Here is a 12,769-nt window from a genome sequence, read left to right as displayed (position 1 = left end):
ATATGCATGAATTGGCCTCAGCTTGTTCTTACCCTCTGCCTACACCTTACCCAGATGTTCTTTCTTGTGTTCTGTCTTCTTAAAGATCCATGTAAGAAATAGTTTAATGTGGTCAATAATGATAAAAGGAGGAGCAAATGCAGGACGACCATGGTATTCAACAATCAATTTGTATCGCTGAAATTTCCAGAAGATGTCTGCATTTCCTTGAACAACCTGAAAAGTGTAACTTAAAAGGAAGAAGGGTTGTATCAACATATCTCATTCTCTAACAGTGAACAAGTTTGGATTCTGCTGACATAAAATGAATTTGATAAATATGAAACATGCTAATCTATTATTGTAGTTATTTGGAAGGGCAGTTCTGGGTACTGAGTTTGATCTGAATTGAAAATGAGTCTTGTATCATGCCTGAAAGCAGCAAAATATTCCTGTGAACCTTCAAGCATTGATGTAGTTGAGGCATAGGACAAATGAGACTACACCTGAAACAATTTCACCATTATTTATTTTTTGTTAAAATCTCTCCCAATACCTGTGTGAACGTTCATCAGCTTGTTTTATATTTCAAGTGCCATTTAGGGAATATCCAAGCATTTAACATCTTTAACAAATACTTCCATTTGCTAGCTGAGAATAGCTATTTCAAGTGACTATAGAATATTTTAAGCTGAATTTGGTTTAGTGTTTGTTATGTCTGTTGGTTTAAAATAGACAAAACTTTATGTTTTCTTTCTTAGGCTTGGTGAAAAGGTGCTCTGTGTTTCAAAGGTATATCACCCAATTACTGGAAGAAACATGTTGAGCATTTAGGACTTCCAGATCGGCAGAGATCATATGATCACATGAATAGACCAGAAAGATCACATCAATAGCCCTTCTGTCTGTCTGAGGAAGGCTGTCCTGCTACATTGCATTGTATCTCTTGGCTGGGTGAGGTCATGGTGAATATTTTCAGTGGATTTTGAAAACTCCCAAGATGGCAAGTATGTTTCATAAAAGGTCTTATGAAGGCAAATGTCTAGAACTCCACATAAGCTATAAAAAATTCTTGCTTATTAATATCCAGAGACAATAAACTTAAATAGATTATTTCCAGAGATAGGACTATTTATTTAACTATCTGCACAATTAGCTATTGTACAACATGTGCAACATTATTAAGAACTTAAACTTTGCAAATGTAACATTATATTTAAACATATTAATAATATGCTCAATAATATTAGTGTGATAGTGCTGCTTAGCAAAGAGATTTTCCCTCTGAAGGTGTTGCTCTCTGTTATATTAGAGCATTTTTGTATACTGAACTGAGGTGTGTAATAGAAATCAAGAGTCTGCTTTTTTAAAAAACATATTTCTGGCTAAACATTTCATTAATGAAAATCTTTATTTTATATAGCTCAAGAACCACACTCACTGTATCAGCAATTCTTTTCATGAGAAAGTTGGAACACCCAAATTCCATTGAAATGAGTGCTAAGCAAGCAGACCATTAATGTGTCAGTCCAACACACACTTATCTTGAAGTAAATCCCATTAAACTCAACAGGAATTATTTCAGAATGGATATATAACTGCACTATCAGTGTGTTTATTTTTCTACTGCTTGTCTGCACAAAACCTTTTCTGAATTCCATCTATTACACACAAAAGAAAGACAACCCCCAAGGAGTGTGCATTCTTCATATATTTTATCTGTGGCCATTGCACAGAAGGCTTCTTATATTTCCTTGCATACCCTCATTTTATACTTGCCTGAACATGGCGATTAAGAGATTCATAAGCAGTACATTTGTAACCAGTAGGAAGATGACTAAGAGAATTATGACCAGCCAATTAGCGTAGACATTAGGACATGAAAAGTCATTCACTGTCTGGTTCTTCTGCTGACCAAATGTACAGTTTCCAAAATCCATGCGAGATGCTGTAGTGGAAGGGGAGGGGAGGGGAGGGGAGGGGAAGGGAAGGGAAGGGAAGGGAAGGGAAGGGAAGGGAAGGGAAGGGAAGGGAAGGGAAGGGAAGGGAAGGGAAGGGAAAAACAAAGCAAATGATTGAAATTGTTAAGGCTTCAGAATGATTTGCTAAAACAGGGTTTCACTACATTGAGTTTACCAAGGAATCAGGTGAACTGAGGCAGCTGACCCTGAGCAGCAGCATCTGTAAGGGACAGGCCTAAGAATCAGAGCCTCCAAGTGGAACAGAATTTAACAGAGAAATAAAAAGTTGTAGCAAGAGGACAACTGAACACATACATTGCCATTCCTGTCAGAACTTCTGAAGAAACACACCAGCTGAGACAAAGGACTCAGAGGAACCTATCGTTAATCACATTGATATTACTGAATCTAATCTAAACCTGAATCCAAACTTTTAAGACTGATTTTCAAGGTGAAGGAATAGGGCAGGCTATATTTAACATTGCCATAGCTCAGCCAAAATGCTTTCACATTTGCCTCCTGCTGCTGCCTTTATCTTATATAAATGATGGCTATACCCACATGGGACCACGTGTTTTTAGCTGGTTGGTATGATTCAGAATGGGACTTATAATAACTGTGCAAATCAGCACCATGTTAAGTTTTGAATTGCTCCGTGTTTAATCACAGTGGATTATCCCATTAATCATGATGAATGCAGTAAAAGCATTACAGTACAGATGACTTCAGATACAGTGCAAAGAGAATGCTATTGACTTCTTCTTCTTCTTCTTCTTCTTCTTCTTATTATTATTATTATTATTATTATTATTATTATTATTATTATTATCTGACAAAGCCCCTTTAATCAAAAGGGAGGATTGCTGAGGTACTATAAACTAAACTCACCATCTATTTTATCCAGTGGAATTTGTCCAAATATTTGAAGGTAGGGACGATAAAGGACCCTCCTGAAAATCCACTCGGCACGACTGTCATCAGGATGAAGCAAAGCTTGTGTGGCCACACCATATGCAATAAGCCACACGCTCAGGAAAAAAAGGAAGAAAAAAACATCCTTCATCTGTAAAAGAAATGCAGAACTGAAATCTGAAGCTGTCTTCCCCCAACGTTGTGCCCTCTGGATGTGCTATAGTCTCAACACATCTGGATGAGCCAGGTTGGGAGCAACTGGATTAAAAACATTCAAAGAGAAACACAATGGATTCAGCATGTAATAAATCACATGGAGGCTTTAACTGAAGCCTGAAAGATGTTTTGGTTTCCTCTTGGAATAAGTGAATATATTCAGAGTGCCTTTTATTCACCATTGGAGATCACAGCCAGTCCACAGGTCCCAACACATGACCTATTTTCAGATTAGATTCCTCGAAGAACTTGACAAAGTGTAATCCAAGAAGGTATATTGGAAAGGAGTTTGGGGTAGTGGTTAAGGCACCACTAGGCTAGAAACTGGGAGAGTGTGAATTCTATTCCTGCTTTAGGCACAAAGTCAGCTGGGTGACCTTGGGCCAGTCACTCTTTCTCAGTCCTAGGAAGCAGGCAAGGGCAAACCACTTTTGAAATCTTGCTAAGAAAACTTCAGGGACTTGTCCAGGCAGTCACCAGGAGTCAAGGCTGACTTGAAGGCACCAAAAATAATTTTAAAAAAATAATAAAAATGTTGGAAAGAGAAGTTAATTTCCTGTGGCTTTTGCAGGAGAAGTTCCTTCTGCTGTAATCAGGGCTTTCTCTTTCTTTTAACTTCCAAACAAGCAGAAGTGTCTTTAAATATATTGTAAGCATTTTATATTGTATTGATAATATAAATGTAAGCATTTCCCAAATGTATAAATTATTTTTATTTCTTCGACATTATATACTGACTTTCTCTCCAAAACAATATTCAAGATGGCTAACAACAATTCAAATAGAGTTTTAAAAGTTAAGTTGAGATAAAAAGTAAAATGAAGCAATCATGAAAAGCAAGAAAGAAGCAGCTTGGCAGTTTTCTAAACACAGAGTGGGAGACATGGAGCGTGGGAGGGGAAGGGCTTTTTCTGTGTGCCAGGCAAGCAACACACTGACAGCAAGGAAATCTTCAGGGGGGCCTCTTGTAGATGTCTTAGTAAGTCAACATATTAATAAAGGCATTTACTATATCATGGGTTGGATTTAACAATACTTAGGAGACCCATCCAAAATTAATAGGACATTGCATAATTTTCCCTGAGCTGGATTGAAAACCAGGCCAACCCAATTTGTTTTCATTCCTCTCTGAAATGTTGTACTTACCATCCTTTCTACAATGATGATCTTTGGGCCCAGTTGCTTATGAATGGCAAAAATGTGAATTAGTCTCAGAGTGAACACCATAAAATCAATTGCTAGTACTGTTCGACCATCATGAAAGGTTGAATTAAACATTCTGCGGGGAAAAGAAACATTCCTGTACTGATATTTAACTTATGCCTTCCTTTTCAATCCTGACAAGAGGATGAAGGCAGCTATCATGAAAACAATGCAAAAATAAAGTAAAATAAAATAGGAACACAATAACAAGGCCCAATGAAAACACAAACACATAACTATTAACATCAGAGTAAAACAGCTCAAACCAACTCCTTTTCTAAATACAGGTATAAAGTTCTGCTCCCAAGCGTCTAGGCACCATAACTTGCAAATAATGCTCTCTCCATATTCCCAAAGAACAATCTTCTGAAAGTGGGGGAATCCTTACAGGACTCTCTTGCTAATCTTGCCCAAGTTCATGACAAATCACCAGTTGCCCAGAAAATAACTAGCAACTAGTGTTGGTTTTTTAGGCATGATAAGTTCCTTATTGTGCACATTTATTTATTTGTTATGCATTTATTTATTCCATTTATATGGCAGTCGATCTTGCATAACAGTGATTCTGGCTGGATTAAAAACTCAGATAAAGGCAGCTAAATAATAACAAATAGCCTTGTTGCCCCTGGAGAAGAGCTTTAGCAACTATATCATGAAGAATAACAGTCATCTACCATGTGTTACTGCTGATAATTATAGCTCTCCTGTTATGATTTGCACTGATTGAATTTCTCCAGGTATCCTCCAATTCTTACAAGAATTGAATAGTTATTTCTTGTTTTACCCCCAAGGCATCCGTGATTCTGAACTGGTGATCTTTTCGGATTTTCCACTTATGGTGGATATCTCCCATGCTTGGCCACTTAGTGTCTTTTTGGACTTTTTCTTATCACAGTATTATTTCTCCTCTTGTTACCTGGAATATCATTTTTTTTTTAAAAAAAGGGCAGGGACATATGAATCCACATACCTGCAAGTGATTCCAATGATGAACAACAAAATAGCCAGCACATCACACTTGTTCCAATTATCTTCTACGTACAGCTTGAATTTTTTTATTAGAGTCATGCCTCCATCAGTAAAGAAACTCTGCAAGTTAACAACTATTATGTTAAACACTTTCATTTCCTCATCACTAGTTTAACATTTCAAACATAATTTGAGTATGAAATATGTGACCACTGCAATGTATTTGTTGGTCAACTAAGGACCCTTTTTTACTAGCCGTTTCTGTGTGCATCTGAATTACTAAAAGGCCTTTCATTCATGAGTGTCCTATTGCCTGGAAAGTCATTTTTATGGGCTTGGATGGCCCGTGTGCCATAGCCATGTGGATCACACCAACCTATACTTGACACCCCTAGATGGAATCTATGGCATCCCAAACTCAGTTAATTAATTCTGAACTATACACTGGAAAACACATTATGAGGCTTTGTGATTTGTGGCTTTTGTGGGGGAGAGGGAACCTACCACTTTAATGCTCCTGTGTCCTGACAAAGTCTTCATTCACCAGTTTGATACACCATGGGAATACTTGTGGATCTATATTTGCAGTAACAAACCCAGGAGCAATTCATCACTGAAGCTACCGCATCCTCACAACTATGATGGCATGGTTGCTGCATTTGAAACTCAGCATGGACTAAGCGAAGCGCCTGCATGGGATCACTACTTGCTGATGTGTTCTCAGCAATCGGTCCTAAACCCCTTTCTATTTTTACTTTGCCAAAATTGATTGTATTTAATGAATTAACCGTATTAAAATATTGACTGTGGCTCAAGGCTTTTGCACAGCTGCAGTTGTAAATGGGAGATATATACAGTTTCCCTTCAAAGGAAAGGAAGAGGAAAAGATATGAAACAGTTGAAGTAATGCAATAATTTAGTCTTATCGGCTACTTGCAGATTTCTGCTTCCGGAAGCCATTAATAATCTAGACGGACCCATGATACACATTTCCCCTTGGCTGTATAAATCTTTCAGCACAGGAGCTCCAGTGTGGATCAGGATCATAGCGTATATGGCAAAATGCTGGCATTTCTCTCCTTGCTTTTCCTGCTGTGATCTTCACTTGTTTAGGGTCAGAAAAAGGGTCTGGGCTGACCTGATATATTTAGCCACACAGCTGACAGTGCAGAGTAAATTACCAACCTGTCTGATTTCTTCCAAGACTAGTGTAAAGACCCAGAAGTAGAGTACATTCTCCTGGACAGATGGACCTTTAGGTGGAGGTGGTTTAAAATCCACTAAGAGGACATAGGCAAATAGAAAGAGAAACGCAAAGTACATAACAACATTCCCCATAAAGACTGTGACAGGAGCGGTCCAGAATTTTTTCCAGCGTGTAAACATAAATGTTGCACGTGCTATATTCTCAGAAGCAGATTCTGTTTCTGGTTTGGCATCAGCCCTGCAAAAGTGAAAGAATAGACTGTAGCAGTGCGTTTCTCAACATGGGTCTGCAAAGTACAGTTATATTGTAAGATGCTCGGATTGGCTTTAGAGAAATGTTGATCATTCTATTTTCCCAAATTCTTCCATAAAAATTAAACAGCAGAATCCAGATAGGGTTTTTTTCCCCCTTTCCAATGCTCTGTAATTACTATATGTAACTTACTTTATTCCCCACCTTATCAAAGTACGGTGATATTTAATACATCTTTTTAATAAGGAAAACCAATGAAACCTTGACTTCACTGGAAAGACTTAGATTGTTCTCATTGATTCCAGTAGTAAGTTGATCAGTACATACTCAATACTTTTCCCTGGGATTCAGATCATATTGACACGAGTTCATAATATTTCAGGGATGAGTTCCTATGATCCATCTATTAGGAACAGCAAATAGCATCAAAAGATTTGATGAGTGCAAATCTCACAGCAGGTCAAATTTACCAATCTATGTATCTAGTGGTGGCATCACATTCTTTCTAAAGTGACCCTTAATTAATTGAAAAATGCTAAACAGCATTTCTAAACTGCATTTATGATAATGGGGCAAGCATAATCAGAAGAGATTTATGATAACAAACATCTAAGTAGGTGAGTAGCTCATTTAATGAAAGCTTTGTGGGGGCCAGTAGCATTAACATTTTAACCCTGTAAATCGATTTCCAGAGTAACTCTCACTGAATGCAACATAGCTTACTTCTGAGTTGACAGGCACAGGATTACAACAGGGTAGAGAGCTCTCTGTGTGAAAGAGCCTTCCATCTTTTTGTCTTTATTGACATTGGAACTCTGATGCCACAGCATCTTCTTCAGAAGAAGCCTCATCTATTGAAGAAGCCTCTGTAGATGCATCTGGAGGCTGAATGACTTCCACTTTCAGAAGAGAAGATCCAAATTATGCTATGGTCCATGGAGTGTTCTCCAATGGACAAACAGCTTTAATGATAGCATACTTTCATTAACACACCTGGTAATGGGGCTTCTGCTGGATTTCATCTGATATAGCATCTCTTCTGGTTATTTTATATTTCTATTGCTCTTCTGTAATTCATAGTGTGACTGATGATGAATGATAATGAACATTAGGAGTTGATTCTACATTGAAGGGCGTGTATAGAAAGAAAGCTTTCATATGATGCTCAAGACAACTGACTTCCACCACAGTTTTTAAATTTCCCCTTGGCATGCTTATTAAACATTAACTATAGCCATGATGAAGTGTTCTTCTTCTGAGCTCTGTGTGAGCAAGTCTGCAGTGAGGTTATATATACATCTGATATGAGTCCTCATCCCAACCATTCCCATAGCAACAAACTAATATTAAAAGACTGCAGTTACATTTCACTGCAGGATTCTCAGAGAGAAGCAAAGGTGGACAGGATGGATATTGTATTAAAATTCACCATTAAAGAAACAGTAAAGGAAGCAGAGTTCAAGCTACCTAGAGACTATTAAAGCTTGATTTTTTTCAGCATGCTTAAAAAAACACAAACCCTCTCTTTGTACATGAATAATGGATCCAAGCTTCCCAAGGTGGTAGATTTAGATCTTGCTATTTATAAGAAAAATATTTAAGTGATGCACAAAGAATGTATATATTTTAGCCAAAGTAAGCCAAGTATTTGGAATCCTAACTAGAGGCTGAGCCCAACAATCTCCTTAATTACCTATTTGCTTGGCTGCACATCCCACTGATTTCAGTGGAGCTTAGGGACAATGGATATATGTCATAAAACAATGCAAAAGTTTCTTGAATTTGCACGTTCACTGAGAATTGGAGTTGCAAAGAGAATCATTCCCAATGATCAAACTTCTATAATCATAATATTGATTTTGTTCTCTTTGGAGGAGAGCATTAATAGGACTGGTTCAAAAAATTTTAAACATCTAGATCTTTGAAAATAGATTTCTGCAAAAAGGCATACAGTAATTTAATACTGAAAACATAATGATGGAAAGCCCTCCTGCCCTATGAAACATTTCAATATATGCAGAACAGGAAGCAACACATTTATGACTTGTGGATGTGTGCTGACATGCTGTATTTTTCTCCATATTCTACAGCATTTGTGCAGGTAGATTTTCATACTCATAAAAATAACTCTTAAACCATATCACATTGGGCAATTCAAATGTCTAGTAAAGTATAGCTTCTCCATTATAAGAAAAAGTACATCCTTCATCAATTTTAAATTGCATTCTATATTAAGATGGTTGGAGAATCATACAATTATGATTAATAAATCCATCTTTTAAAAAATGTTTCTAGAGACAAGTATTTTACAATGGAAGAACTATATCACTATCAGTCATTTTATATGTGGTTCTTTCTTCAAAAAAAATCTGTTTGCTCCCCAAGCAATGTTCTTCCAGCATCTTTTGAATGGTACCTAACTTCACTTTTATCACTTCATTCCTTGCAATTACATTCTGCTGATACAGGATCAAAGAGATGTCATATACCATAAGTGACCCTTGTTTACCATCACTTATATTCATCACTTAAAACAAAAGGAAAAGGAAAAGGTATAACTCAAGTAATAAAATTGTTTAACAGGCCAGCCCAGGTTATTATCTGAGTTTTCTAGGGACCACTATTTAAGAATCATTTACAGTACTGTAGGTCTCATTCTTTGGCCTCATTATGTTCTAGTAAGAAAATATACCATTCCTTTAAGTCTCAGTAATGACTGAAGTTATTGTTCTTTAAAAATGCTGTGCTGTTTACATATTCCATTTTCTAAGAAAACAGAGATACAGTCTTGATCTTACAGTCAGTTACTGCAGTGCATGTGAATTAAAAATCTCCCAGATAGCTGCCTTTTGGGTTTGTGTTTTCTCTAGTTGTTATTGATGCCCAAAATGTGTAATCTGTTTTTTTTTTCTTGTTCTAAAGTAAACTTTCCAAATTATATTAATATGTGACCTTACTTCTTTTTTGCGTGGGACAGCAATGTCTTTTCCATAGCAAGGCTGTCAAGATCTTTGAATGATTCTGGGTCCTCCGCTGATTGTGTCTCTTCTCTGCAAAGAAATAGATTTAGTGCATGATATTGAAAACAAATTTGTTTTTTCACAGTTGAAGTGAGGACACCATTTTCATTGTTGAGATTTATACAGCTAAGCAACAGTAACAGATGCTCTCTGCACATTTTTGAGCCATACTTTTAAAAAAATGCACACACGAATAACAATATTATAAAAACAAATAACGAATTGTCTTATTAAAAACCTAGATTTACATCAGCATAAATGACAAATCCAAATGAATACTAGCAGAATCATACTTCTGAGATGGTTAATAGGCAAATCAAATAAATCTCCGTAGATCATACTGCACCTAAATAGCCTGGTAGATAATGTACGTGTGGAGCTGGCAGTTATGGTACACTTTTGTCCAAGGACATGGGGGGAAAACAGCTGTGAGGTCCTGGAACTGCAATTTAGATTGTTAGGTGTGGAAGCTCAAAGCAAACATCTCCAAGACAGTTTTCTGTTGAAGTAGTGGCATTGGCAAGGGCCAAAATAGGCAAAATGGCAGACACCAGGACAAAGGAGCAGGGCTGGAATTGTAACACCACATCTGCCATCTTGCCTGTTTGGATACCACCATCAACACCCGTGTGGATGCTGCACAAAGCCAGTTAGCCCCAAGAAGCTGGAAGGTCTCAAGATGTGGATGAGATGATACTCTGAGCAAATGAACCTTAGCTTCACAAGGCGCAGGGAGATGTTTTGGGACAACCAGGTCTCTATAAAAGGAATGCATTCCTTCTGAGCCAACTTCAAACCAGACTGCTGATACATAGCTTCAAACAGAATATATAAAAAGCTTTCTACTGGCGGCGCCCTTATTTTTTTTTAATAATTTTTATTAAAGTTTGAAAAGACAAAGATAAAAATCTAATACAAAATAATAAAAATATAAAAAGAAAAAAGAAAAAGTGCAGAGAAAAAGAAAAAGAGAAAGAGAAAAAGAGAAAAGAAATAAAGAGAAAAGGAAAAAAGATACATAAAGAAATGACTTCCCTCTTCATCAAGACAAGTACAGTTTCAGTATCTTATCACCTTCTCTAACATTTCATCGAAAGATCTCTTCTTCCCATATCTCATCTCTTATCTATAAGCAAATTATAAAGCCTCGTCATTCAGTCTTAATCAGCAAAAGTCTATTAAGAGTTACCAGAAATAACATATATATTTTAACCTTAATCAAATAAATCAGTTTCATATTGCTTTTGTTTGCCTTTAACACAGTAACTTACCATTTCCTCTAAAAATATAGCAAAAAACCCTCTTCTTCCCATATCTCTTATCTTTAATCTGTTCAAACAGTGTCCCACAATATGATTTCTTATCATTTTCTTTTTGTCTCCTCTCAGAAACTCCTTCACAGGTTCAACAAGTAGGAGAAATAACAACATCTATATTTAGATAAGCCAACTTTGTAATCCTTTCCTTTCCTTTTAACACCATAGTTTATCATTGCCTCTGAAAATATAACAAAAACTGTCTCCCATATCTTATCTATAAACAAATTTTTAAAGCCTCGTTATTCAGTACTGGTCAAGAAAAACCCATAAAGGGCAACTAGAAACAACATCATATATATTTTAACCTTGATCAAATAAGCTAACTTTATATTCCTTTTTTTAAAAAAAATCTTGATGTTTATTTCCTTTAAAAAGTTATTTCATTTCCTCTTTTTCTTTTCTCAGGAACTCCTTCATGAGCATAACATATCTCTTTTGTAAGACCAGGATTGGCCAAGACACTTCTGATTTATTATTTGTGTGTCCCTTTTGGTTACTAAGACATCAGCTGATTTCATTTGTAAATCCAGTGTAACATCTTTTTCCATATCATTCTTATAACTTGTCATTTTTAAATCCAAATCCAAAACAGCCTGATTCTCAGTTGTATTCTCTTCTATCTCCTCTTTTAAACCCATTTTTATGGTAGCAGACAGTCTTAAAAGAAATTTCTGAGTGCATTGGTCCCAAATATCCTAATAAGCCTATTTCAACGACTTCTGGCAATGTTACATTTTGTCTTTCCAACTGCTTTGAAATTTCCAGAAAGGAACCCCTAAGTTCCTTGCAAACATTTCATTTACAACTTTGAGCTCTTGTTGCAGAATTGCAACATTAAAAATATTTGAGAAGTTATGCTGCTCTGCTGAAACAGTCCCTGCAATGTATTGTAAATGCAATGTAAATATATTTTGCAATATGCATATCCATAATGTTCATAAGTAGGGAATCACATTCAGGATTAGATGTCCCGTGATTTTTATGTTTACAAAATCCATTCTTCTTGCTTTTACCTAATTTTTGTTTATTTTTGTTTTTCCAGCACATGTGCTACCCTAAGACTATTCAGCAGCTTTTTCATTCAAGGAACCATCTTCTGTCATTTAGCAACTGCATAGAATCAGCTCTACTTGCTGGATGACTGGTAGCCATTCTGACTGCTTAATTTGCCTACTTAGCGGACCAATAAGCATTCTTTTATATATATATATATATATATATATATATATATATATATATATATATATAATCTCTTTCTATCTAATCTTTAAATCTCTTTCTGTTCTGGGCCAAATAACCTTTGCTAGATACAGATAGTTTTATACAGCAGAAAGAATGTGCAGCGAGAGAAGTTAGGAACACAACCATTATGAGAAAGCATTCTTGAGGCTGGTTCTTGCATGAAAACAAATGGAGTTTGATTTACGAAATAACATTATGATAGGAAAGTCTAAGTTGCACAAGTCTATCAATGGCAAAGAACCTGCAGTGTGTTCTCCATTATGGAGACAGAGCAAATCAAGTGAGAACCTGAACTGCGTACATCACAAGAGAAAGAGGCAACTAATCTGAGAGAGGATGGAAGTGATGAAAGCACTAAAGATATCAGTTTAACCCACAAAGGCAAGTTACACAGGCAAATGCAAAAATGTAAGACTTCTACACAAGAAAAGCAGATAAAAGGACAGAGTCACTCGGCTAATTATCTCTACATCAATTGTAGTGATCTGT

General features: G+C 36.3%; 1 protein-coding gene across 1 annotated transcript in view; it reads right to left on the bottom strand.

Annotated features, from left to right (window-relative positions):
• The window catches only part of TRPM5 (transient receptor potential cation channel subfamily M member 5), a 55,691-nt gene that overhangs the window by 5,353 nt on the left and 37,569 nt on the right, over positions 1-12,769 (bottom strand). The window contains exons 15-21 of the mRNA XM_007422230.3: positions 9,678-9,749; positions 6,426-6,705; positions 5,242-5,360; positions 4,215-4,347; positions 2,829-3,003; positions 1,759-1,927; positions 51-229 (exon numbers count right to left, since the gene is read on the bottom strand). Coding sequence (XP_007422292.1) covers positions 51-229; positions 1,759-1,927; positions 2,829-3,003; positions 4,215-4,347; positions 5,242-5,360; positions 6,426-6,705; positions 9,678-9,749 — 1,127 coding nt within the window. The remainder of the gene's footprint in view (positions 1-50; positions 230-1,758; positions 1,928-2,828; positions 3,004-4,214; positions 4,348-5,241; positions 5,361-6,425; positions 6,706-9,677; positions 9,750-12,769) is intronic.

The sequence above is a fragment of the Python bivittatus genome, unplaced genomic scaffold (assembly GCF_059951505.1).
Source record: "Python bivittatus isolate LINGU-HERP-01145 unplaced genomic scaffold, Pbiv_v1 ctg000480_np1212, whole genome shotgun sequence".
In the NCBI taxonomy this organism is placed as follows: Eukaryota; Metazoa; Chordata; class Lepidosauria; order Squamata; family Pythonidae; genus Python; species Python bivittatus.
The sequence above is the reverse complement of the archived record's forward strand: the minus strand, read 5'-3'. Positions and strand labels throughout refer to the sequence as shown.